Source organism: Macaca thibetana, chromosome 14, assembly GCF_024542745.1.
Source record: "Macaca thibetana thibetana isolate TM-01 chromosome 14, ASM2454274v1, whole genome shotgun sequence".
In the NCBI taxonomy this organism is placed as follows: domain Eukaryota; kingdom Metazoa; phylum Chordata; class Mammalia; order Primates; family Cercopithecidae; genus Macaca; species Macaca thibetana.
Window position 1 is genome coordinate 18,822,332 of NC_065591.1, and position 27,292 is coordinate 18,849,623.

The 27,292-nt window shown below is 53.3% G+C and overlaps 1 protein-coding gene across 1 annotated transcript; it reads left to right on the forward strand.

The window, feature by feature from the left end:
- Positions 1-5: 5 nt before the first annotated feature.
- ARHGAP1 (Rho GTPase activating protein 1) lies at positions 6-26,429 on the forward strand. Its single transcript, XM_050757604.1, has 13 exons — positions 6-124; positions 5,556-5,737; positions 5,956-6,051; positions 14,389-14,476; positions 20,628-20,759; positions 22,149-22,235; positions 22,418-22,516; positions 22,777-22,884; positions 22,960-23,036; positions 23,241-23,318; positions 23,732-23,860; positions 24,041-24,144; positions 24,284-26,429. Exons 2-13 carry the CDS (start codon positions 5,605-5,607, stop codon positions 24,470-24,472), a joined length of 1,320 nt encoding a protein of 439 aa, XP_050613561.1. The 5' UTR covers positions 6-124; positions 5,556-5,604; the 3' UTR covers positions 24,473-26,429.
- Positions 26,430-27,292: the final 863 nt, after the last annotated feature.

Below are 27,292 nucleotides of genomic sequence, written 5' to 3' on the forward strand. Positions count from 1 at the left end.
TGGAGGTGTGGCGGAAGTGGTTGGGGATAGAGGCGAGCGGGAGGGGGCGGTTCCCGTTCCACCTCGGAGCCGGATGTTTGCCGAGCTTTGACAGGCGTGGCAGAGGGAGCAGTGCCCGAGCGCGGTGAGCTGCTGGGCGCGGGGTCTCTCCGGGTGGGGATGGGGAAAGGAAAGGAGCTGGCCAGGTAGTCCGAAGGGATGGGGTCCGGATGGGGAGGACCCGAGCAGATCCGAGGAGGGGAACGGGGGTGGAATTGGACTCAGAGGCCTGGACTTCCTGCAGGGTTTCTGCCCCATTTTGGCGCCTGCAATAAGAGGACTTAACCATTTTCACTGCCTTCTTCCTGTCTTCCCCAGGGCAGAGTCCAGGCCGGATCGCTGTCATCCAGCAAGCTGGCGGGAGGGGGAAATCTCCCATATCTGATCAGGCAAAGCACTAATAACAAGAAATTTGGGGGAAATGTGCCTCCTTACCACTTATTAGGCCACGCTTTCAGTTCAACTTATTTATTTTTTTAAGACGGAGTTTCACTCTTCTTGCCCAGGCTGGAGTCTCCGCTCCCTGCAACCTCCGCCTCCCTGATTCAAGCGATTCTCCTGCCTCAGTCTCCTGAGTAGCTGGGATTACAGGCGTCCGCCATCACGCCCGGCTACTTTTTGTATTTTTAGTAGAGACGGGGTTTCACCATGTTGGCCAGGCTGGTCTTGAACTCCTGACCTCGTGATCCTCCCGCCTCGGCCTCCCAAAGTGCTGGGATTATAGGCGTGAGCCACTGCGCCCGGCCTCAGTTCAACTTCTTAATTTGTGAAATGGGATAACTGCAATACGTAACCTGGGCTTTGTAAACCGTGAAGCTCTATGCAAACGTAATTGTAGTTGAGAGTTATAATTGCTGCTGTATTGTGGTGGGATTTGCAACTGGGAGGCCGACCCCAACATTGAAAATATTATTTCTTTTTTTTTTTAGACGGAGTCTCACTCTGTCGCCCAGGCTGGAGTGCAGTGGCGTGATCTCGGCTAACTGCAACCTCCACCTTCCAGGTTCAAGCGATTTTTCTGCCTTAGCCTCCCAAGTAGCTGGGACTACAGGCGCACGCCACCATGCCCGGCTGATTTTTGTATTTTTAGTAGAGATGGGGTTTCACCATCTTGGCCAGGCTGGTCTCCAAATCCTGACCTCGGGATCCGCCCGCCTCGGCCTCCCAAAGTGCTGAGATTACAGGTGTGAGCCACTGTGCCCTGCGAGAATATGGTTTCAAGTTGCTATCTATGTTCTGTGTAAAAGAGAATATTAGGGGAGAGGCTTTAGTTTGCTCTTTTGTGGCACCTCTCTGAACCTTGAGAATTGCATGAATGACAGCCACTTAGATAACTGTTGAGGTGATGACCCTCACCAAGAGACCGCTACAGACAGACATGGATTAAAGTCCTGCCTCTGCTCGTAGTATGACCCTCAGCAACTGGCTTATTTTTTTCTGGTCCTTACTTTCTTTCTCTTTTTTTTTTTTTGACACAGAGTCTTGCCCTGTAGCCCAGGCTGGAGTGCAGTGGCGCAGTATCGGCTCACTGCAACCTCCGTCTCCCGGGTCCTGGTTCAAGCAATTCTCCTGCCTCAGCCTTCTGAGTAACTGAGATTACAGGCACATGCCACCATGCCCAGCTAATTTTTGTATTTTTGTAGAGAAGGGGTTTCACCGTGTTGGCCAGGCTAATCTTGAACTCCTGACCTCGTGATCCACCTCAAAGTGCTGGGATTACAGCCGTGAACCACCACGCCCGGTTGGTCCTCTCTTTCCTCACTGTAAAATGGGCTTAGTAGAACATGCCTCATCAGTGCTATTGTGAAGCTGAGTTTATGTCCCCAGTTCATGGTCCTATATAGGCCCTCAACAAGTATGGGTTCCCTTCTTTACTTAGGAGATGAATTAATTGGTTCAGTCATTCAACAAATGATAGCGTCTACTATACGTCAGGTGTTATTCTGAATAGGCCAGAAGTTCTTAAACAGTGATTCTCAGAAGGTGTATGAACCTCTTAAAATTGCATACATCTACTAACTTTTCTTAGGGAAAAAGTTCACAAATGTTACCAATTTCAGAAAAGTCTACAGCTTCCCAAAATTGATTGCCTAAGGTGATCCTTAAGTTTTTGTAAAGGTTTACCTGCTGAGAATGGAAAAATTAATCTCAGAGTTGGGTGTATTTTGCAGAGTAGAGCAGGCTTGTGGGTGGCTGGTGTCTTAAACAGGCAGGATACTTCGTTTCTACTACTTGATGTTAGAATTTCCCTGTCCTAGCTTCCTCACCCTCCCACTGAATGGGAGTTTGACTTCCGGGCTCAGAGAAGGTAACAGCTGTGGGTTGGGGGTGGTGGGAGGGGCCAGTCTGACTGGGAGATGGGAACTCCTGGGCTTAGTTATGCTGGGAAAGGAGGTTATGTGGGGGGGTTGAGGGAGGTCACGTCTGGAAGAACTGACAGTATAGAAGAGCAGTCATTGGAAAAGGGGTGAAGTTCAAGTTCAGCTCCCTTTTAGCTGGTGCCCTCCCTCCCTCACACCTACCCCAGCTCCCAGCTGCTCCTTTTTGTTTTTTAGACGGAGTTTCGCTCTTTTACTCAGACTGGAATGAAGTAGCACGATCTCAGCTCACTGCAACCTCCGCCCCCCAGGTTCAAGTGATTCTCCTGCCTCAGCCTCCTGAGTAGCTGGGATTACAGGCACCCACCACCATGCCCCGCTAATTTTTTTTTTTTTTTTTTTTTTTTTGCATTTTTAGTAGAGATGGGGTTTCACTATGTTGGCAAGGCTGGTCTCGAACTCCTGACCTCAGGTGATCCACCCACCTTGGGCTCCCAAAGTGCTAGGATTACAGGCGTGAGCCACTGTGCCTGGCCCCGGCTGCTCCTTCTAATCCTGTTGTTCACTGCAGCACAAAGTATTTCTGAACACTGGAGAATTATATTTTTGGGAGGTGCCATTGCCTCTGCAGAGGAGGAAATTTAGGCCCAAGTAGGAAAAGGACTTGCTCAGCATCTTCGCAGCTCACTGGCTTAGGCAGGATGATAATCCAGCTCTCCATACTACCTCATCATTTCACGGCGTCAGCACCTACTGTGTGCAGAAAGACGTCTGGAGGATAGCTGTAGGTGGGACTGAAGGAGCCCCTGGTCCCTGGCCAGTGACAGGTTGAATAGAAAGGGTGGAGAGAAGGCTCTGGCCTGGAGGGGGTTGCTTTGAGCTGGATTCTGTCTTTATTACCCAGCTGGAGGTCACTATGGGGAGCAGCTCCCACAGCCTCCTGGTTGGACGGCAGGAAGAGCATGTAGATATTGAAGGGTTGAAGTGTTGAAGGCTGAAGGGGAGTGAGGGAGCTGGGCTTTGGTGTCACTCAGAGAAAGGCATTCCTGACTGTGAGGGATCATCCTCTGTGTCTTGGGAAGGGATTATATTTTGGTGGTAACCAGGGGTAGTGGATGAGGGCAGGGGACAGGGAGAGGGAGAGGAAGAAGAGGGTTTTTTGGGGCCGTTTTGGCTGGTTGGGTTTGGCTTGGGAGCTTGAAACAGCGTTACTACTCAATCAGTTTGGTTGCCCTGGTGATAGGGTGGCTGTTGCCAGGCACAGGGAGAGGGCTCACCATCCAGGGCCCTTGGCTGTGATGTGATGTGTGCGGGAGGTTGTCAAGTGGCCTCAGAGCCCAGAGTCTGTGGCTCTGGGATGGCAGCTCTCCCCCTCTTCTTCCTGCCCACTCCCAGGGCTTGTCTGTTCTGCTTATCTGCCCTGCTGATTCTCTGACCATATATGTCAGTTTTGGGGCTCCAGGAATGCAGCTGGACATGGAACAGCCTCTTCCTTGGGGTCAGACTGAATAGATTGAACTGAAAACTCCCCTCCCTCGTGTGGAGAGCTTGTGGCAGGAGAGGGAGTTGCTTCCCATTAGGGCTGAGGGCAGAGGTGCCTACCCCCCGGCTGCATGCGGCTGCAGCCTCCTGGCCAGATTCCAGACCTGGAGAAACCCAGCTTGGCGGTCGGCTCTGCCCCGTGCCTGCTGGAGCTGCTGTTCAGCTGCTGGTCACCTCCTCATCTCAGCACTCCGGACATCGCGAGCATCCCCCTTTCCCATCTGTGCCCTCCAATCATTAGGGCAGTCGACTTTTCCACCTTGAAACTGGTGTCAGGAGCACCCCGCAGAGTAAGAGTGGGCTTGGATGCCCCTAGGAGCCTGCAGACTGTGTGCGATGACTGGCAGGCACTTCCACATCCCCTGCTGCTAGTTCCTGTCCTGGAACAAACCCAGCTGTGCCCCACAGCCATAGCCCCCCCGCTTTTTTTTTTTTTTTTTGAGATGGAGTCTTGCTGTGTCGCCCAGGCTGGAGTGCAATGGTGCGATCTCTGGTCACTGCAACCTCTGCCTCCCGGGTTCAAGTGATTCTCCTGCCTCGACTTCCTGAGTAGTTGGGATTACAGGTGCCTGCCACCACGCTCGGCTAGTTTTTGTATTTTTAGTAGAGACGGGGTTTCACCATGCTGGCCAGGCTAGTCTTGAACTCCTGACCTCAGGCAAGACTACCTCAGGTAGTCTTGATCCTCCCGCCTCGGTCTCCCAAAGTGCTGGGATTACAGGCGTGAGCCACCGTGCCCGGCCAGTCATAGCCTTTTTTTTCTGGGACCCTGTAGTCTTTGGCTCCCTCCTCCCCTCTGGGCCAGGAATGAGGGATGGAGTGGCCAGGACCATAGGTGACCTTTTTCAGGTGTGGGATGGGTTTAGACACCCTATGTTCCTTAGTTTTTTTTTTTCTTTTTTCCTTTTTTTCTTTTTTTTTTTTTTTTTTTTTTTTTTTTTGAGATGGAGTTTCACTCTTGTTGCCCAGGCTGGAGTGCATTTGGCACAATCTTAGCTCACTGCAACCTCTGCCTCCTGGGTTCAAGTGATTCTCCTGCCTCAGCCTCCCGAGTAGCTGGGACTGCAGGCGCCTGCCACCACGCCCGGCTATTTTTTTGTATTTTTAGTAGAGATGGGGTTTCACCGTGTTAGCCAGGATGGTCTCGATCTCCTGACCTCAGGTGATCCTCCTGCCTTAGCCTCCTAAAGTGCTGGGATTACAGGCGTGAGCCACGGTGCCCAGTATGTTCCTTAGATTCTTACAACATTTCTACCCCTGTAACTGCTGGAGCCTGGGAGGCTTCTGTGTCCAGGTCTTCTGAGGAGAGAGGCATGGACCTCTGCCCTCTGCAGCTGGGACTGCATCACCGAGCCAGCTGGGTGGCAGGCAGCACAGGACCTGGCACAGCTCTTCCTTCCCCAGCTGCAGGACCTGGAGGGAGGCGCCGAGCTGTGCCATCCTCTGCCCCAGCTGCCTTTTCTGGCAACATGCATGAGCCACAGAGCCAGGAGAACCCAGAGCTACATGGAGCTCTTGGCGGGGATGAGGAGTGTTGAGGAATAGGGACGGGGAGCCTGGGAGAGGGAAGGGTGGGGGCAGGAGGGCATGTGGTGGAGGTCGCAGAAGGTGAAAATAGCAGGTCACTGACCTGCCACCTGTCCTCCTCTCTCCCAGGTTTCTCTTAAGGTTCTGCAGGGCAAGACTGTCGGGGACAGGCTTGGCCATGGATCCGCTGTCAGAGCTGCAGGATGATCTGACCTTGGATGACACCAGCGAGGCTCTGAACCAGCTGAAGCTGGCCTCCATCGATGAGAAGAACTGGCCCTCGGATGAAATGCCTGACTTCCCCAAGTCAGGTGGGCTGTATCTGATCTCAGGCAGCTACAGGCGCTTTAGAGGGGGATGTACCACTACTGCTGAAGGGAGACGCCAGGAGGGCAGGAGGGCGCAGACCAGTCCCAGGTTTGGGCTGGGAGCACAGGCCTTACTGGGGGAAGGGCCAGACAGCATGCCTCTGGGGCAGAGCATGGTGCCAGCCCCCTGGCTTGTCCCCTGACCCTGCTGTGTTCCTCAGATGACTCCAAAAGCAGCTCCCCGGAACCTGTCACACACCTGAAGTGGGATGACCCGTACTATGACATCGCCCGGCACCAGATCGTGGAGGTGGCAGGTGAGCGCACCCAGCACTGTTTTCCTAACCCTCAGAGGTCCTGGCCTCAGGAAGTCAGTCCCTCCCACCACAGGGGACGGGCCTCCCTGCAGTCTGAGCCCTGGCCCTGGACATGCATCGTTCTTTAAAAGCGCAGACTCCTCATTGCCATTTAATGTGCTCACCTGCAGCCACCTCCTGACCTATGGCCCCGTTGTCTCCACTTGCAGGGGGCATGTGGGGAGCCATGTGGCCTAGTGGCTTTGAAGTCAGAAAGCCCTGGGTTTGATCTCCAGCTCTGCTGTCTGAACTCTCATTTCTTCCTTGTGGGTTACAATAATGAATGCATGTCAGGGCCTAGCCTGGAGCCAGAACATAGTTGGCCTTGAATAAGTGGCCTTCCCTTCCCCTCATTCTATTCCCCTCCTACCCCTCCACCCTAATGTTGGCTTTTCCACCCCATCAGTTACTGGGGAGGATGGAGAGTGCCAGTCCTTCCTGGGAAGTCTGGAATGGGCAGAGCCTCTCTGCAGAAGTGGGGAGGCCACATTCTCCCTGGAGAGTCAGGTTCCTGGCAGATGTGCTGCCCTGCTGAGAATGGGTGTGGAGCCCTGCTTAGGTCTCTGTCTCAGGGAGCTCCCTCCCTCCTGTTCATAAGGGGGGACCCAGAAGAAACCAGGAGCAGGGGAGTCAGGCTGATGAGGTGGTTGCTGCCCTTAGGGCCCCACTTTAGAAGGAGCAGCTGGAATCTAGGATCCTTTGTCTTTTCCCTAACATTTGTCCGTCCTCGCTGGTGAGGCCAGGCATTCATAAGCAGGGGGCGGCATGGCCCTGCTCTGAGGCATTGGCGTGGGCAAGGAGAACCTGGCGGACAGTGGCCCTGGAAGAAACCTGTCCGGCCATGGGGGTGCTGGGCTTGGAGAGGGAGGGGGCAGTTGAGAGGATTGCCCCGAAGGTCAAAGGTGTTTCCATGGCGTTTGTATTCCTGGTGCCTGCCCTGGTCTGGGTTGAGGGCCTTGGCTCTGGCCTCACTCGCCCCCTGCAGAAGGCAGGCTGAGGGTTTTTTCCCCGGTCTGGTCCTGAATTGGGCACAGGAGAGTCACCCTGAGGGTTCTGAACTTGACTGGAATCTGGGGGGTACCTGATATGAAGGAGTTTCTGTCCTGACATCATCCTGGCCTGTGTGGTCAAGGCAGAGCTGGGGGAACCTGCCTCTCCCCCCGCCTCCATGGGTGACACCTCCTTCCCCACATCCCCCGCACAGAGCTGCAATTCGTTTCTATTTCCCCAGACTGCGATGAGCCTGAGGGGGCCCAGCCAGGTAGGTGTCCGTCCTGGCTGTCTGTGCTTGGCCTCTCTGGGCTGCGACCTCTGGGGTTGTGGATCAGGAAGGGCTCTCGGTGGAGGCCAGATGGGGCTAGCTTAATTGCAGCCCTGCCCTGGGGAGCTGGGAGCTGGTGCTGCCTGGGAGTCGGAAATAGCAGAAGATTTACAGGAGATAGGATGGGGGTGGGGTAGGCTGGGTGGGGACACACCCAGACCCCAAAGGGAAAGGAGGGTCTGTTCTTGGGCAATGGCCTCTGAGTGGTGGCTCAGGGACCTTCTGGGTGATGGTGTCCCCATGGATGTGCCTCCCTGATTGCTGAGAGGAGGCTGGATTGGCATCACCAGGCACTCATTTGATGAGACCGTGGAGATGTCCGGGAGAAGCCCTTGTAGGAAGGGAGGGTGGGTTGTAGCCTCAGCTCCCCTGCAGCCCCTGATCTCCCTGCTGGGAATGGTTGTCATGCCCCAGGGTCAGATTTGAATCAGTCCCAGTGGGTTCTTTCCAGTGGTGTGCTGGTAAATGGCTCTCTGGAGAGGGGAAAAAAGGCCATGATTTGTAGCGTTTGCAGCTTCTGCCTCGCAGATCTCTAGCTACCAATGTGACGTCAACTGGCTTGCAAAATTCCTGACAATTGAACAGCTTAACAAATGTGTGAGCTGGCTGTAGCATGTGACTGGCTCCGTTAGCCCAGCCCTACCTCCCAGGTTCCAGGCCTGCTGGTCTGGTTGTGGGTGGGGCTGGTTTGAGGGGGCCCAGAATGCCTGGGGAGACCTGTTGCTGATTAACTCCAGGGCCACCCTGGGAGAGTTCCTGATTGGTATCTGGGGAACGCAGAGGCCTCCTTCTCAGGCGGCTTGTCTCTCCCTGGTGCTTTGCACAAATGCTGCCCCTCCCTCATTGAGTCTTCTCCCCAGTGCCCTGGAGACACTAGAGCTGCCAGCTCCTTTGTCTTTAAAGCTCCTGGGCAGGGCCGGGCCTTTGCTCAAGCCTGTAGTCCCAGCACTTTGGGAAGCCAAGGCGGGTGGATCACGAGGTCAGGTGTTCGAGACCAGCCTGGCCAACATAGTGAAACCCCGTCTCTACTAAAAATACAAAAAAAAAAGAAAAAAGAAAAAAGAAAAAAATTAGCTGGGTGTGGTGGTGGGCGCCTGTAATCCCAGCTACTTGGGAGGCTGAGGTAGGAGAATCACTTGAAGCTGGGAGGCGGAGGGTGCAGTGAGCCAAGATCGCACCACTGCACTCCAGCCTGGACGACAGAGCAAGACTCCGTCTCAAAAAAATAGTAAAAAGCTCCTGGGCAGAAGTTGGCTCTGATCTGAGATTAGGACGGGGAGTTTTGAACTTCTTTCCATGTGCTCCTTGTAGCAGCAGCTGCCCTGCCTGCTGGCAAATACTAAGCTACCCAAGGACTTGGGCATTGGGACCCACTCCAGGAAGCCGGAGGGCAGGAGCTAGACCTAGTGTTGCCCATCCCCTCATTCCTCGACTATCTGGGAGTCTCACCATCTGACCGACCCCCTTTTTGTCCACATCTTCATCCTGGCTTCATTCAGTGTGCATTCACGGAACCCTGAAACAACACTTTGGGAGGCCGAGGTGGGTGGATCACTTGAGGCCAGGAGTTGGAGACCAGCCAGGCCAACATGGTGAAATCCCGTCTTCTACTAAAAACACAAAAAATAAAACTAGCTGGCATGGTGGCGGGTGCCTGTAAACCCACCTACTCAGGAGGCTGAGGCAGGAGAATCACTTGAAGGTAGAGGTGGAGTTTGCAGTGAGCAAGATCACGCCACTGTATTCCAGCCTGGGCGACAAAAAAAAGAACCCTGAAAGGAGACTTGTAGTCTGCATTAGGGATTCAGTAAGGAAAAACACACCTCCCCTCCTTCAAGAAGCTAACAGCCAGCTGAGCGTGGTGGCTCAGTAATCTGGAAGGCGAGGTGAGAGGATTGCTTGAGGCCAGGAGTTTAAGGCCAGCCTGGGCAACATAGTGAAACCCTATCTCTACAAAAATAATAAAAAATTAGCCAGGTGTGGTAGCCTGTGCCTGTAGTCCCAGCTACTTGGGAGGCTGAGGTGGGAGGACCCTTTCAGCCCAGGAGTTGGAGGCTGCAGCCAGCTATGATTGCACCACTGCACTCCAGCCTGGGTGATAGAGCAAGATCCTGGCTCAAAAAAAAAAAAAAAAAAAAAAAAAAAAAAAAAATTACAGTCTAGTGAAGTGGTTCTTAAAACTGCTCACAGTCCACTTTGCAACTATGAAACGTATCCCCAGGATGGGGGGGATCTCTTTGACTGAAAAAAAGAAGTGTGGCCGGGTACGGTGGCTCACACCTGTAATCCCAGCACTTTGGGAGGCCAAGGCTGGCGGATCACGAGGTCAGGAGTTCGAGACCAGCCTGATGAATACGGAGAAACCCTGTCTCTACTAAAAATACATTAGTTGGGTGTGGTGGCGCATGCCTGTAATCTCAGCTACTCAGGAGGCTGAGGCAGGAGAATCGCTTGAACCGAGGAGGTAGAGGTTGCAGTGAGCTGAGATCATGCCACTTCACTTCAGCCTGGGTGACAGAGCGAGACTGTCTCACAAAAAAAAAAATACACATGCTTGTAATATTTGTCATATAACATCATAGAGGTGCTGTGTCTGCTGAGTGCATTGGTGGAGCCCTGGTTGAGAACCCACAGCTTCCCACTTACAGAGTGCTGTGGCCAGCGGAGAGGAGGCACCACGGGCCTCCAGCCCTCCCCACAACAGCTTCCCTAACCAGTTGCTACCTCTTAAATTTTAGAGCCAGGGGACTCACAGACTTTCTGCCCTGGCTGAATCCTCAAATCTGCCAGCCAGTGAGGCCTCCCTTGCTGCCGGTGCAGGTGTGAGAAATGGGGACTCACGGGCTGGAAGGAAAGATTCTTTTGGTATCCCTCATGGTCCTGGAGCATTTCCCCCATATCCTGGGCATTTCCTCTGCTTAGAAAGAGGTAGGCAGATGAGGCCCCTCTCCCCAGGCTGGTGGTAGGCATCTCAGGGGTTTCTGAAGCCGCAGACTGTAGTGAGGCTGGGCTTGCCGGTCTAATCCTTTGGCCCTGGCCCCTGCCAGTCTGCTTTTCCTTCCACTGTCAGAGCCAGTGGGAAGTGAATCAGAGTAGGTACATAGCCCCAGAGCCACCCCCAGCTGGCCTCCGGGATCTCAGCCCCTCAGGATCTAGGCTGGGGTATGAAAGAGAGCAGGTGCCACCTGGTCCTTTAAAACAGACCTTCCAGGATGGAGCTGCACCTCCTCTGCAGACAGGCTAGTAGAGGATTCTCTGCTTGCAAATCTGGAGATGTTCTGTCCTGAGCTTTGGGAAACTCACTGTTTGAAGCAGTCTGACCCATAACCAAAGCATAATCAAGAACAAACATAGAGGCCAGGTGCTGTGACTCATGCCTATAATCCCAGTACTTTGGGAGGCTGAGGTGTGCGGATCATCTGAGGTCAGGAGTTGGACATCAGCCTGGCTAACATGATGAAACCCTGTCTCTACTAAAAATACAAAAATTAAGGCTGGGCGTGGTGGCTTATGCCTGTAATCCCAGCACTTTGGAAGGCTGAGGCGGGCGGATCACCTGAGGTCGGGAGTTCGAGACCAGCCTGACCAACATGGTGAAACCCCATCTCTACTAAAAATACAAAAATTAGCTGGGCGTGGTGGGGCATGCCTATAAACTCAGCTACTCAGGAGGCTGAGGCAGGATAATCACTTGAACCCAGGAGGCGGAGGTTGTAGTGAGCCGAGATCACGCCATTGCACTCTAGCCTGGGTAACAAGAGCGAAACTCCATCTCAAAAAAAAAAAAATTAGCCAGGTGTGCTGGCATCCGCCTGTAGTCCCTGCTACTTGGAAGGCTGAGGCAGGAGAATCTCTTGAACTCAGGAGGTGGTGGTTGCAGTGAGCACAGATCACTCCACGACACTCCAGCCTGGATGATAGAGACCCCATCTCAAAAAAAAAAAAAAAGAAAGCAAAAAAAACCACAGAAATAAAACTAGAACCAGGCATCCCATAGTTTAATGGTGACCTGTGATTTTGTGCAGGCTACCAAAACGTATTGAATACCTGCCACGTGCCGGATCCTGGAACAGTACTGGAGACTGCAGGTGCCGTGGTATGCAGCTGTAATCCCAGCTACTGGAAAGCTGAGGGCGGAGTTCAAGACTAGCCTGGGCAACATAGAAAGATCCTGTTTCAAAAAAAATTGTTTTTAATTAAGCAGGTGGGATGGCATGTGCCTGTAGTCCTGGCTATTCAGGATGTGGGAGGCTAAAGCAGGAGGATTGTTTGAGCCCAGGAGTTCAAGGCTGTAGTGAGCTACGATTGTGCCACTGCACTCCAGCCTGGGCGACAGAGCGAGACCCTGTCTCTTAAAAAAAAAAAAAAAAAAAAAATCACAGCTTGCCAGGAGTAAAAAAAGAAAAAGAACAAAGACAATGAGACACAGCCTCTGTCTTTGAGCTGCTCACAAGCCTGTCAGGGAGACAGGTACATAAACAATTCTACAGGAGAGCGAAGGGTCAAGACAGTGATGGGGGATGGTTTATGCTGGGAACCATGAAAAGGGGCAGCTACCCTGTCTGGGGAAAGAGGGCATGGACACAGGTTTCCAGGAGGCGATTATGGCTGCGTTGAGTCTTAAGGGTTGGTGGGGGCCCTAGAATATCTTAATGAGAAAGGATAGAATGCTTAGAAATCTACAGAAGTCAATCAGCCAGTGTCGTCCGTAATTCTAGTAATAAGCTGGGTGCAGTGGTGCACACCTGTAGTCTCAGCTACTTGGGAAGCTGAGGTGAGAGGATCACCTAAAGCCAGGAGTTCAAGAACAGCTTGGGCAACACAATGAAACCCCCATCTCTTTTATTTATTTATTTATTTATTTATTTATTTATTTATTTATTTATTTTGAGATGGAGTCTTGCTCTGTCGCCCAGGCTGGAGTGTAGCGGCGCAATCTTGGCTCACTGCAAGCTCCACCTCCCGGGTTCACGCCATTTTCCTGCCTCAGCCTCCCTAGTAGCTGGGATTACAGGCGCCCACCACCACGCCCGGCTAATTTTGTGTGTTTTTATTAGAGACAGGGTTTCACCGTGTTAGCCAGGATGGTCTCAATCTCCTGACCTTGTGATCCGCCCACCTTGGCCTCCCAAAGTGCTGGGATTACAGGCGTGAGCCACCACCCCTGGCCAAGACCATCATCTCTTAAAAAAAATTCTAGTAATAAAATCAGAAAGCGATTGTCAGTGGTCAGAAATGAGACATGACTGTTAAGTAATCAGACTGATTTCCTCAGTGGCCTCAAACATGCTGAGAAGGTAACTTCAAGAGGCTTTCCAAATACACACTGCTCAGTGGGGGTGCTTATGGAAAAGTGTAGACTTATGACTATTTGGCAAGATCATGAATGCGTTAGTGAGCATTTTTTAAAAATTGAGGTAAGAGCTGGACACGGTGGCTCATGCCTGTAATCCCATCGCTTTGGGAGGCCGAGGCGGGTGGATCACGAGGTCAGGAGTTTGAGACCAGCTTGGCCAACATGGTGACACTCCGTCTCTACTAAAAATACAAATATTAGCCAGGCACGGTGGCAGGCGCCTGTAATCCCAGCTACTCAGGAAGCTGAGTCAGGAGAATCGCTTGAACCGGGAGGCGGAGGTTGCAGTGAGCCGAGACTGTGCCACTGCATTCCAGCCTGGGTGACATAGCGAGACTCCATCTAAAAAAAAAAAAAAAAAATTGAGATAAGAGTCACATAACAAAATTCATCAGTTTGCAGTGTACATTTCAGTGGTATAATACTTAGTGCATAATGTCATACAGTTATCACCTCCATCTAATCCCAAAACATTTTCACCACCCGTACTCATACCACGCTGTACCCACCAAGCGACCTGTCCTCATTCCCCCTCCTCCCAGCACCTGGAAACCAATACTTTGCTTCCTGTCTCTATGCACGTACCTATCTAGACGCCTCATGTAACTGGAATCATAGAGTTGGTGGCCTTTTGTGACCAGCTTTCACTTGGCATAGTGTTTTGGAGGTTCATTCACATGGTAGCATGTATCAGTACTTCATTCCTTTTTATGGCCAATGGATTAACTACATCGTTTATCCGCTGAGGGATATTTGGGTTGTCTGCACCAGGCATGACTTTTTTTTTTTTTTTTGAGACACTCTTGCTCTGTCACCCAGGCTAGAGTACAGTGGCGCCAGCTCAGCTCACTGCAACCTCTGCCTCCCAGGTTCAAGCAATTTTCCTGCCTCAGCCTCCCGAGTAGCTGGGACTACAGGCGTGCACCACCACACCCAGCTAATTTTTGTATTTTTAGTAGAGATGCGGTTTCACCATGTTGGCCGGGCTGGTCTCGTAATTCCTGACCTCAGGTGATCCCCCTGGTTTGGCCTCCCAAAGTACTGGGATTGCAGGCGTGAACCACTGCCCCTGGTCGGCATGCCTTTTTAAAAAGTGATGTTGGCTGTGTGCGGTGGCTCACGTCTGTAAGCCGAGCACTTTGGGAGGCTGAGGTAGGAGGAGGCCAGGAGCTCAAGACCCAGCCTGGGCAAGATAGTGAGATCTGTCTCTACAAAAAAATTTTAAAATTTCACCGGGTATGGTGGTGCTCACCTATAGTCCTGGCTGCTTGGGAGGCTGAAGTAGGAGGCTCTCTGGAGCCCAGGAGATTGAGACTACAGTGAGCCGTGATTGCGCCACTACATTCCAGACTGGGTGAAAGAACAAGACCCCATCACAAAAAAAAAAATCACTTTTTTTTTTTTTTAAAATACCCCAGCTCAGTAACCCTGAAAGCAAGCTGTCTCTGTCTTCAATGGCACACCCTTGAGTGCAGGAGGCTGCCCAGAGGTCTGTGTGCATGGGCGCTCTGGCCCCTGTGGTAACTGGCTCAGCTCAGCACGCCTGGCCCCTTTAAGTTCCTCACCCCACTTCTTTTGGTTCCCCTTCAACCCACTGCGCTCCGTGTTTCTCCATACCTAGGAGATGACAAGTATGGGCGGAAGATCATTGTGTTTAGTGCCTGTCGAATGCCCCCCAGCCACCAGCTGGACCACAGCAAGCTCCTGGGGTGAGTACCTGCTGGGAAGTGCGTTGGGGCTTTGCCCAGATCCCCAGTGTAGCCTAATGCCACGTTCTTTACTTTCCCTCCCTGCCTGTGGGTGCTAGACCACCTGCCTTAATGCCTCCCGTCTTCTCATGAAGGAGCTGGTTAATATTTAGGGGAGAGCACTGGACGAGGAGTCGGACCTAGTTTCTAGTTATTGAAGCTGGGTGATCTTGGGAAGCATCTTTAAGCCTTGCTTTCCTCACCTTTCAAAAGGGATAATAATACAAGCCTCTTTCCTTACAGGAGAAACAGCATATGAAAAGGAAGGACTTTTGTCCAGATGTGAGGATTGACTATTATAATCCTGTGGTGTTTCTGAGATGGATGCAGTTGTTTATCATTTATAAGAATCATTAGTGTTGTCTTATTTTGTGCCTTTAGTGTCAGTGGTTTCTGTACCAATGTGGGTTCTGCGAGCCAAACATACATAATAACTCTGGCCGGACCAGACATGTCCTGACTCAGGGCTGAAGACTGGTTGAATGCCGAGGCTTGAAAGACCCGTTTATGGTTGAGCCAGCTCTGGGCTCACAGGCGAGCAAACTCACCTCCTGCTGTTGTCCTCGGGGTGTGTAGTAGAGTGAGACCATCTTGCCCTGCTTTCTGTTTTCTATTGGTAAATTTTAGAAAGATGCACTCCTTTCCTGACCAGATTGAAGCACTCTGAAATGTAAAATTCTGGCACTGTCCCAAGCCGCTCTTTGAGATCCTGGATGATTGCGTGCGAGCAGGAGGAAGTGTGAGCTGAGGGACAGACCCAGGGGGCAGCGGCAGAAGGGGAAGGGCCTGAATTGGGAGTCTCAGCCAGTCCTGGCAAGCCAGGGCCACAAGCTGGGTCTTCCAGTGCCATCTAGGAATTCTCTCTCTCTAGTCTTCTGAATGCTCTTCCCGCTGCTCCTCACAAGGCAGGCAGAGCCTTGTCCAAGCCCGCCGCGTGGCCCAGCCAGAATGGGCAAGAGCTTGGCCTGGGGCTGGCAGAGGAGGCACATGGCCTTTTCTGTAGTTCTTTCTGTGTCTGATGTACCAGGTGACAGCCTTCTGCCCAGATAATAAGTGAAGTGGGAGGAAGTCCGTGGGTGGGGGTAGAAAGCACCTGGTTTTCAGGAGACAGCTTGCTGGGGAGGCCACGCCCACCCCGGGGCGTCCTTGGCTTCAGGAAGTCCTCGACATCAGCTGCTGCTTGTCCTCCATCACTTCTGTCCTGGTCACAGTCCCTGCTGAGGGCAGCAGGGTGCTTCCATCGTGGAGCACTTTGTCCCGTTTTCAGTCAGATTATCTCAGACGTGGCTCTTCCCAGCTGTCCACCTGGAGGTTGGAATAGAAAGTGCGTGAAGCAGCCAGGCATGGTGGCTCATGCCTGTAATCCCAGCACTTTGGGAGGCCGAGGCAGGCGGATCATGAGGTCAGGAGATTGAGACCAACCTGGCTAACACGGTGAAACCCTGTCTCTACTAAAAATACAGCTGGGCATGGTGGTGGGTGCCTGTAGTCCCAGCTACTCGGGAGGCTGAGGCAGAATGGTGTGAACCCGGGAGGCAGAGATCGCGCTACTGCACTCCAGCCTGGGTGACAGAGCGAGACTCCATCTCAAAAAAAAAAGTGCCTGAAGCTTGGAATCAAATTCAGAAGACACATTCAACTTCAGCTCTGCACCTCCTGCTAGCTGCGTGCCTTGGGGCAGGTCTTTTCCAAGCCCTGTAAAAATGAGACTTGTGGCCAGGCGTGGTGGCTCATGCCTATAGTCCCGGCACTTTGGGAGGCTGAGGCGGGAGGATCATGAGGTCAGGAGATCGAGACCAACCTGGCTAACATGGTGAAACCCCGTCTCTACTAAAGATACAAAAATTAGCCAGGCATGATGGTGCAGGCCTGTAATCCCGGCTACTCAGGGTAATCCCAGCTACTCAAGAGGCTGAGGCAGGAGAACTGCTTGAACCCGGGAGGCGGAGGTTGCGGTGAGCCCAGATCGTGCCATTTCACTGCAGCCTGGGTGACAGAGTGAGACTCTGTCTCAAAAAAAAAGAGGCCGGGCATGGTGGCTCACGCCTGTAATCCCAGCACTTTGGGAGGCCGAGACAGGTGGATTATGAGGTCAGGAGATTGAGACCATCCTGGCCAACATGGTGAAACCTCATCTCTACTAAAAACATAAAAATTAGCTGGGCATGGTGGCGTGCGCCTGTAATCCCAGCTACTCAGGAGGCTGAGGCAAAAGGATCGCTTGAACCCGGGAGGTGGAGGTTGCAGTCAGCTGAGATCCCGCCACTGCACTCCAGCTTGGGCGACAGAGCGAGACTTTGTCTCAAAAAAACAAACAAACAGGCCAGGTGCGGTGGCTCAAGCCTGTAATCCCAGCACTTTGGGAAGCCGAGACGGGCAGATCACGAGGTCAGGAGATCGAGACCATCCTGGCTAACACGGTGAAACCCCGTCTCTACCAAAAAATACAAAAAACTAGCCGGGCGAGGTGGCGGCGCTGTAGTCCCAGCTACTCGGGAGGCTGAGGCAGGAGAATGGAGTAAACCCGGGAGGCGGAGCTTGCAGTGAGCTGAGATCCGGCCACTGCACTCCAGCCTGGGCCACAGAGCGAGACTCCGTCTCAAAACAAACAAACAAACAAAAAAAGACTTGTGCCCACCTCCCAGGGTTGTTGTGGGCATTAGGTAAGAACACACGACTGGGCATGGTGGCTCACGCCTGTAATCCCAGCACTTTGGGAGGCGAAAGCAGGTGGATCACGAGGTCAGGAGTTCAAGACCAGCCTGACCAACATGGAGAAACCCTGTCTCTACTAAAAATACAAAATTAGCCGGGTGTGGTGGCGGGCACCTGTAATCCCAGCTGCTTAGGAGGCTGAGGCAGGAGAATCACCTGAACCCGGGAGGCGGAGGTTGCAGTGAGCCAAGATCATGCCATTGCACTTCAGCCTGGGCAACAAGAGTGAAACTCCATCTCAAAACAAACAAACAAAAGAATATACATGAAATCCATTGTGTACATTTTTAAAGCATTATAATTTAGAGAGCTTAGAAAAATATATGTAGCCATAAAGAAAAAATATATAGATAACTGTGAAAAATAAAAGGTCTCCCACACACTCACCATCTAGAGAGAAAGTTACTGTTAATATTTTTGTGTAGTAATTTCCTATTTTTTTAATAATGTATATGGAACTGTATAGTCAGTTTGGTATCTTTTTTTATTTTTATTTTTTTTGAGACCGAGCCTTGCTCTGTCACCCAGGCTGGAGTGCAGTGGCATGGTATTGGCTCACTGCAACCTCCACCTCCTGAGTTCAAGCGATTCCCCTGCCTCAGCCTCCCAAGTAGCTGGGATTACAGGCGTGTACCACCACACTCAGCTAATTTTTGTATTTTCAGTAGAGAGAGGGTTTCATCATGTTGGCCAGGCTGGTCTTGAACTCCCCACCTCCGGTGATCTGCCCATCTCTGCCTCCCAAATTGCTAGGATTACAGGTGTGAGGCACCACACCCAGCCTGGTTTTGTATCTTACATAACACTTTTTTTCTGAGCATTAAACATTCTTCAAAGATATCTTCTAAAAAACCTTTTACTGACATCTAATATGCCGGCAGAAAAGTGAATACATTATAAGTGTACTGTGTGAATTTTCAAAACCCGAACACATCTGTGTCACTCACACCCTACAAAGGGTATAACCGCTGTTCTGACATCTGACTTCACAGATTCATTCTGTCTGCAGAAATGTCCTGTGAGCTGTTCTATGTATGGTTGTCACGTGGTTGATTTAACCAATTCCCTGCTGTTGCAGTTAGCTTGACACTAGATTTTTTTTCCCCCATCATAAAATGGGCCATGAAGAACAGCCTTCTACAAAAATGTTTCTGTTCATCTCGGATTCTTTCCTTAGGACAAACTCCCAGACATATTTTTACAGGGTCAGAGAGTATGAGCATTTTATAGCTTCTGATAAACATCACTTTATTTCCCTACAAAAGGCCATAACCTCCGTCAGTGGATGAGAGTATCTGTTTTCACTACAATCTTTGCTATTTTTGTAGTTGCAAAACGCAATCTCTTTATGCTACAGCTCTTTGTAAACTGCAGTGCTCAGTGTGGAGAAGCGGTAAATGACCACGTACTGGGGATCCCAGCATCAGCCACCCCACGCCTGCCTGTGTTAGCACAGCCTGGCACCCATGGGCCAGTTTTGAGCATACTCTCTCTGGGTTAGGTCAAGCTCTGGCCACTTCACCAGGCTTCTCTCCTTCCCTGCCTCCCCTTGGAAGTCCTTAGCATTCTGTCTGCCTAGCCTCCCAGCCTGGAGTAGTGTCCCTTTGGGAGCCTAGGAGCTGTTTGGCCAACTAGAAAGAGGGCTTTATGGCCAGGCACAGTGGCTCACGCCTGTAATCCCACCACTTTGGGAGGCCAAGGCGGGCGGATCACCTGAAGTCGGGAGTTCTAGACCAGCCTGACCAACATGGAGAAACCCCATCTCTACTGAAAATACAAAATTAGCTGGGTGTGGTGGCGCATGCCTATAATCCCAGCTACTTGGGAGGCTCAGGCAGGAGAATCGCTTGTACCCGGGAGGCGGAGGTTTCGGTGAGCTGAGATTGCGCCACTGGGCAACAAGAGTGAAACTCCATCTCAAAAAAAAAAAAAAAAGGAAGAGGGCTTTACATGCACCCCCCTCCCTTTCTCCAGTTCTTGTTCATTCCATCCATACCTCTCAGTGTGCTCAACACCAGGTGTGTATATGTTTGTGCTGAGCTCGTAGATAGCGTGTTATGAGCATAATAGGGAACCAGAGGAGTTGGGGTTCTTTGGTCCACTAAAGGCCCAGTGACTGGAGCAGGTGACTCTCTGGCCACCCCATCCCCTCTCATGGGCACAGTGTTTTACCACCGGCGCTGGAGTTTGTGTGTAAAAGGCAAAGCTGTCCCGTGGTCAAGAATGCAGGCTTTCAACTGGGTGCAGTGACTCATGCCTATAATCCCCCAGCACTTTGGGAGGCTGAGGCAGGAGGATTACTTGAGGCCAGGAACTCAAGACCAGCCTGGGCAACATAGTGAGACCTGTCTCTACAAAATAAAAACTGAAAAAATGAGCCAGGGATGGTGGCTCACACCTGTGGTTCCTGCTACTCAGGAGGCTGAGGCAGGAGGAAAGCTTAAGCCTGGGAGGTCAAGGCTGCAGTGAGCTGTGATCATGCCACTGTGCCCCAGCCTGGATGACAGTAAGACCTTGTAAAAAAAAAAAAAAAAAAAAAAAAAAAAAAAGCAGGCTTTGGTGTTAGACACTTCACTTCCAGGATCTACCACAGGCTGTGTGACCTTGGATCAGCACTTGACCTCTCTGGTCATTGCCTCCATTTGTAGGATGGGGATTACATCAGCCTCAGTTATAAGCAAGGTATGAGATAATGTATGCGAAGTGCTTGGCAGACACTAAAAGCTTAATATTGAGAAATGGTGACTGTCATCATTATTGATTCAGGGAAATCCTGATTCAGGGGAAACGTCATTCCCATTTTCACTGCAGGCCTAGGAGTGCCTGGGTTAGGGTCCTGGTCTCCTGACATCTAGTTCCTGCTCAAGAGTGAGAACTGTTATTATTATTACTATTATTGAGACGGAGTTTCACTCTTGTTGCCCAGGCTGGAGTGCAGTGCCACAATCTCTGCTCACTGAAACCTCCGCCTCCTGGGTTCAAGCGATTCTCCTGCCTCAGCCTCCCGAGTAGTTGGGATTACAGACATGCACCACCATGCTCGGCTAATTTTTGCATTTTTAGTAGAGATGGGGTTTCACCATGTTGGCCAGGCTTGTCTGGAACTCCTGACCTCAGGTGACGCACCCGCCTCAGCCTCCCAAAGTGTTGGGATTACAGGCATGAGCCACAGCGCCCGGCCCGAGAGCTGTTATTATTGTCATTCCTCCCCCCAGCCACTACCCTGGGTCTCCTCCACGGGAACCTGGTGACTGATTATGAGCCAGAACAGACTGTGCTAGGGGCGGGCCGTGGGGAAGGGGCTGTGACATGGCGGGAGACCCCTGGGGCTGCTTTCTGTCTTCACGGGGCTGCCCCTATGCACAGGGCAGGCCTGAGCAGGGCTTTTCCCTGGAAGGTACCTGAAGCACACCCTGGACCAGTATGTGGAGAGCGACTACACGCTGCTGTATCTGCACCACGGCCTGACCAGTGACAACAAGCCCTCCCTCAGCTGGCTCCGTGACGCCTACCGGGAGTTTGACCGCAAGTGGGTTGGGGCATGGGGCCTGCACAGGCAGATCCAGAGGCAGCGGCTCTGCCAGCTTCCGGGCTGCCCTCCACTTGGGCATGAGCTTATTCCAAGGCAGGGGGCGGCGGGGGCTGCCATCTACGTCAACGAAAAGAATCTGCAGTCAGATCACCCTGGGCTTAAAGCCGTTTCTCAGCTTATTCGCACTCTGACCTCTTGTTTTACTTAACCTCTCTGAGCCTCCTGTTTTCTAATCTGTAAAATGGGACAGTGGGAGATGCTGCCTCCCACTCCCAGCAACCACAACCAGGGCGCAGAGGAGGCGGCAGCTCCTCCTTCCCCCTCCCTTCACCCCAGAGGCCAAGTCCAAGGTCTCACCTGCACCAGGAAAGCAGTCAGGAAACGAAGCACCTGGTAGTTCTCCTCGGGCAGCGTCTGGAGGACCTGCAGCGTCTCTGCCACCCTCTGGCTCTCATCAATGTCTATGAGGAAAGGGGGCCCAGCTTACAGGGGCCCTGGGCTGGGCTGGTTCAGGACGCTCTGACGCAGGCTAGAGGGGAGATCCCCCAGCAGTCTTCCCTGGGAGGCACCTAGGCCCGAAAGCCTGCAGCGCACCTGCCCTAAGTCCAGCCCCAGACCCAGCAGAAGAGAGGGGGACTCTTCTGTAAAATGAGACCCTTACCTCGCATGCTGGCCATGTGTGTTCAAATCAGAAAGTATGCACTGAGGCTGGGCGCGGTGGCTCACACCTGTAATCCCAGCACTTTGGGAGGCCGAGGCGGACGGATCACTTGAGGTCAGGAGTTCAAGACCAGCCTGGCCAACATGGTGAAACCTCGTCTCTACTGAATACAAAAATTAGCTAGGTGGGCCGGGCACGGTGGCTCAAGCCTGTAATCCCAGCACTTTGGGAGGCCGAGGCGGGTGGATCACGAGGTCAGGAGATCGAGACTATCCTGGCTAACATGGTGAAACCCCGTCTCTACTAAAAATACAAAAAACTAGCCGGGCGTGGTGGCGGGCGCCTGTAGTCTCAGCTACTTGGGAGGCTGAGGCGGGAGAATGGCGTGAACCCGGGAGGCGGAGCTTGCAGTGAGCCGAGATCACGCCACTGCACTCCAGCCTGGGAGACACAGCGAGACTCCGTCTCAAAAAAAAAAAAAAAAAAAAAAAAAAAAATTAGCTAGGTGTAGTGGTGGATGCCTGTAATCCTAGCTACTCAGGAGGCTGAGGCAGGAGAATAGCTTGAATCCGGGAGGTGGAGGCTGCAGTGAGCTGAGATCACACTCCAGCCTGGGTGAAGGAAACTCTGTCTCAAAAAAAAAAAAAAAAAAGTATGCACCAGGACCCTAGCATGGTGCCTGTCCTACCACGCCTGCTCCTGAGTTGTCCCTTCTGCCTCTGCAGGTATAAGAAGAACATCAAGGCCTTGTACATTGTGCATCCGACCATGTTCATCAAAACTCTGCTCATCCTCTTCAAGCCCCTCATCAGGTGAGTGGCCATGGGCAGGACCGGTGGTCCTGGCTTGCCTGGAACTCTGAAGCCAGGAGGCTGGGCAGCCTGGGGACCACCAGGGGCGGCTGGGCTTCGGTCTGAACTGGGTCGGTGTTGAGGGGACAGTAGAGGCCACCGGAAGGGGTCCCCACAACCCAGGCCCTTTCCTCCACCAACAGCTTCAAGTTCGGGCAGAAGATCTTCTACGTGAATTACCTGAGTGAGCTGAGCGAGCACGTGAAGCTGGAGCAGCTGGGGATCCCTCGCCAAGTGCTCAAGTGAGGCGGGTGCGGCGGCCGGGCGCTTGTGAAGCCAGGGTCTCGAGGACGCGTGTCCTGATTCAGAGACCGCGTGGGGCTTAGGCAGAGCAAGCCCGTGTCCCGACCTCTCCCAGGTCTTTGCTGCTGTGGAAAGTGGAGTTGTTAATGGAGATCGCATGAGACGATCCTCCTGACCCCGCGTGGTCAATGCTTGATTGAACTGGCAGAGCGACTCCAGAGCCAGGCAGGGCCTGACCCACCTCCCTCTACTCCTGCAGATATGATGACTTCCTCAAATCCACACAGAAGAGCCCCGCGACAGCCCCCAAGCCCATGCCCCCACGGCCCCCCCTGCCCAACCAGCAGTTTGGAGTCTCGCTGCAGCAGTGAGTATGAAAGGTGGCTAGGCCGTGGCGGCCGGGAGGGGCTGCAGGCCTGGCTCACCAGCCTTGTTCCCGCAGCCTCCAGGAGAAGAATCCAGAGCAGGAGCCCATTCCCATTGTGCTCAGGGAGACTGTTGCCTACTTACAGGCCCACGGTGAGTGCCGGGCCTGCCTCCTCACTAGCCGGGTCTCCCGGCTCCCCTCAGGAAGCTGGGGCAGCTGCTGGGCAGGGCAGAGGGAGGTCCTGCAAGCCTCAACACCCCCACCCAGCCCTGCCTAGAACCCCAAGACAGAGAAGGGGCAGGGAATCCAGCCGGTGCCCAGCACTTGGAGGCTCACCAGGCCCTAATATTTCCCAGCTCTCACCACCGAGGGCATCTTCCGGAGGTCGGCCAACACCCAAGTGGTCCGGGAAGTGCAGCAGAAGTACAACATGGGTGAGCGGCCCTGGGCTGTGGCAGGGCCATGTGTGTGTGTGACTGGTAGGGGCTTCTCTGCCCTCTGCTGCCCTGTAAATGAGGGTCTCCGAGTCTCTTCCTGCTGGAGGTTTCCGTGGCACTTGGTGTCACGTAAGTCCCCCTTCTGCCAGGCCTGCTGCCTTATCAGTTGGGCTCCCGGGTCCTGGATATAGGCACATTCAGAGGTGAGGAATAACGGTGGGGTGGGCCAGGCCCCACTCGCCCCAGATGGCTGGAACCTGCATTCTCTGGTCACAGAGGAAGAGGGAGGCAGGTGTCAGAGGGGCTTGTGCAGGGTCCAAGGGCAGTCAGGCAGTGCGGCCCGCATTGTCTGCAGATGGGTGCTGCCCTTCAGGCTGCGCCGAGCTTCTCTCACGCTGCCCCCACCTCAGGGCTGCCTGTGGACTTCGACCAGTACAATGAGCTGCACCTGCCAGCAGTCATCCTCAAGACCTTCCTCCGGGAGCTTCCTGAGCCCCTGCTCACCTTTGACCTCTACCCCCATGTGGTGGGCTTCCTCAGTGAGTCCCCCTCTCTTCTGCTGGGCCTGGGGCTGGACTTAGGGCAGGTGCGCTGCAGGCTTTCGGGCCTAGGTGCCTCCCAGGGAAGACTGCTGGGGGGTCTCCCCTCTAGCCTGCGTCAGAGCGTCCTGAACCAGCCCAGCCCAGGGCCCCTGTAAGCTGGGCCCCCTTTCCTCATAGACATTGATGAGAGCCAGAGGGTGGCAGAGACGCTGCAGGTCCTCCAGACGCTGCCCGAGGAGAACTACCAGGTGCTTCGTTTCCTGACTGCTTTCCTGGTGCAGGTGAGACCTTGGACTTGGCCTCTGGGGTGAAGGGAGGGGGAAGGAGGAGCTGCCGCCTCCTCTGCGCCCTGGTTGTGGTTGCTGGGAGTGGGAGGCAGCATCTGTGGCTTTCTGCTGCAGTCCCTGATTCCCTCCACAGGTTTCTGCACACAGTGACCAGAACAAAATGACCAACACTAACCTGGCTGTTGTCTTCGGCCCTAACCTGCTGTGGGCCAAGGATGCAGCCATTACCCTCAAGGCCATTAATCCCATCAACACCTTCACCAAGTTCCTTCTGGATCACCAAGGGGAGCTGTTCCCCAGCCCGGACCCCAGGGGGCTCTGAACCTGGCCCCTGCCCCACCAGACCCTTTTCTGGTAGCCCGGGTTTGGACTCTTCCCCCTGGCATCAGGGGCCATGAAGACCCCTGGAGAGAGATGCTGGAGCCGCCCATCAGGCATGCCCTCCCCCATCTCTGTCCAGCCCGCCTCACGGCCCTGGCGGCCTCGCTGTTACCAGAAGATGTTTTTCTTCGCCTTACACTTCTCACTGCCTCTCTGGACACCTGGCTTTTGCTGGGCTCTCCAGAGCTGGGCTTGGCTCTTCTAACTGGAGAAGGACTGAGCCCCAGTAACCCTTTTCCTGCTTTTTCTGCCTCTGTTTCCCTGGCAACTGTGGATGAATCAAATCACTGCCGGCTGGGCTGGTAGCAGGGGCCGCTCCTCCCCTCTGGATTGTTGGGAATGAGCAGCTGAGCTCCTTGGTGTGGACACTGCCCCAAGCTGAGGTGCCTCCCTGTCTGGTAGGCTGCCCTGCTTTGCAGAAGTCCCACTGCATGAAGGCCTGAGTGCAGGCACCCTTGCTCCTGTACTGCCCCCAGCAGCTCAGTCTGGGGTATTTCCCCTGCTGAGGAGTGACAGGGCTGGAGCCTGTGTCTGCTTTCTGCCTCCTTCTCTTCCACACATCCTGGGTCAGCCTTTCCCAAGTGATACTGCCCCTGGGGTGTCCTAACCCCTTGGTTCTGCTGGGACTGGTAGCTTGGATGACAGTGCTCAGAGTCCCAGCATCCACTTGAAACCTCCCTCTCCACCTTCCCGCCCCTGAGAGCTACAGTGTGCGGTGGGATCAGTGACTGGCCGGGTCAGCCTCTCCCCTCCTGGCCTCCTTTCCCACACGGGCAGATCATCAGCCTTCAGGTTCTTGTGGACCTGTCTGTTGTGGAGTCACACTGGCCCCTGCCCCGGCCAGAGGTGACTCAGTGCCTTAGGATCTCTGTGGCTCCTTCCTCCAGCTGGGGGACTCTTAAAGGGGCTGGGGTAGAGGCTGTGAGTGCCCATAGGAGGGGCAGAGATTGTGCTGATAGATCAGCCCAGATAGGTGGGTTCTAGCAATTTCCCCAGGAGATTAATGGGCTCTAGGGCCCCCCACTTTTTTTTTTCTGAGATGGAGTCTCACTCTGTTGCCAGGCTGGAGTGCAGTGGCGCAATCTTGGCACACCTCTGCTTTCCCGGTTCAAGCGATTCTCCTGCCTCAGCCTCCTGAATAGCTGGGATTACAGGTGCACGCCACCATGCCTGGCTAATTTTTGTATTTTTAGTAGAGACAGGGTTTGACCATGTTGTCCAGGATGGTCTCGATCTCCTGACCTCGTGATCCACCCACTTCAGCCTCCCAAAGTGCTGGGATTACAGGCGTGAGCCACCGTACCTGGCCAGCCCTGTTGTCTTTCAAAGAACCTCGACCCCAATGATGGCTGATCTCTCACTCCCACTGTCTCAAAGAATTACACTCCTTCCTGGGGACTCCTGTTCCCGCAGTCTTGTCCTTGAGGAGTACTGGGAAGTACCTGCAGTGACCCTGCCCCCACGATCTTGGCCAGGCAGGACAATTCCAGAGCCCATACTGTGGGAATCCTCACTGACCAGCCCAGCCCCATCCACAAACCAGGCTGGGCCTGGGTGTAACTTCGCTGGGCTCTCCCAAGACCATCGGCAGCGCATTCAGCCCCCTGGGGCCTGGGCTTTTGCTGGTTCTCCATCAGTCCCTTGGTCTCTAGCCTCATCCAGGGCTGCTCTGCTCTCCGCCCTCCTTTGTGTATCAAGTGTCGCTCACAGCCCCATTCACTGGGGAGCCTTTCAGATCTATTTGGTCTTTCTCATGCCCCCACTGGTCTGTACCCCAGGGAAGGGGCGCTTGTACTGTGAATCCAGTGTTCACATTCACACTTAATGACTTCCTTGGCACCAATCATGTATTTCACCATTTGCACTTTTTGTATTTCAATAAAAATGGAGATGCAAAACGGCCCATCTGGATGTCGGGGAAATGAGTGGGGCGTGGAGGTTGGGAACTGGATGGGAAGTGTGGTGCAGTGGAGAAAAAGGAACAGATGGGGCTTCAGGAAGTCCCCTCCCCAGTCCGTCTGCCGCTTCCTCATCTTGTGCACTCAAGTGGTGATGAGGGCAGCTTCCTGACCAGCTTCTAGGCATGGAGGAGTCCACGGCCACCTTCCTGTTGTTTGTACCCCCAGCATTCCCGTGGGCCACCATGTGCTGCATCCTATGACCAGGGCCTCTCTTCTTTTCCCAACTGGAATGTACCAGAAGTTTGAAGGGAGCTTAATCTAAAGCAAGCAGGGGGAAGAAAAGTGGTGGGGACGGTGGTGGACAATGGTGTGGGATCTGGAGTCACACAAGAGTTTAAGTCCTCATTCCCTCACGTGCCAGCTCTCACTGCTAAGTCATCACTGGCTCACCACCCCTGTGGCTGCTGCTTCATCAGAGGACGGTTCCTTTGAGGTTCAGGAATAATGCAGACACCCCAGGCACATAGCTCACACCTGTAATCCCACCACTTTGGGAGGCAAAGACAGGAGGATTGCTTGAGCCCAGGAATTAGAGACTAGCCTGGACACAGATCTCACATAGTAAGATCCTGTTTCTACCAAAAAAATACATATATATATATTAGCCAAGCGTGCTGGCACATGCCTGTGGTTCTAGCTACTGAGGCGGCTGAAGTGGGAGGATTGCTTGAGCCCTGGAGGTCAAGGCTGCAGTGAGCCATGATTGCACCACTGCACTCCAGCCTGGGTGACAGAACGAAACCCTACCTAAAAAAAAAAAAAAATGTAGACAGCATCTAACACCGCGAGTGTGCAGTGGT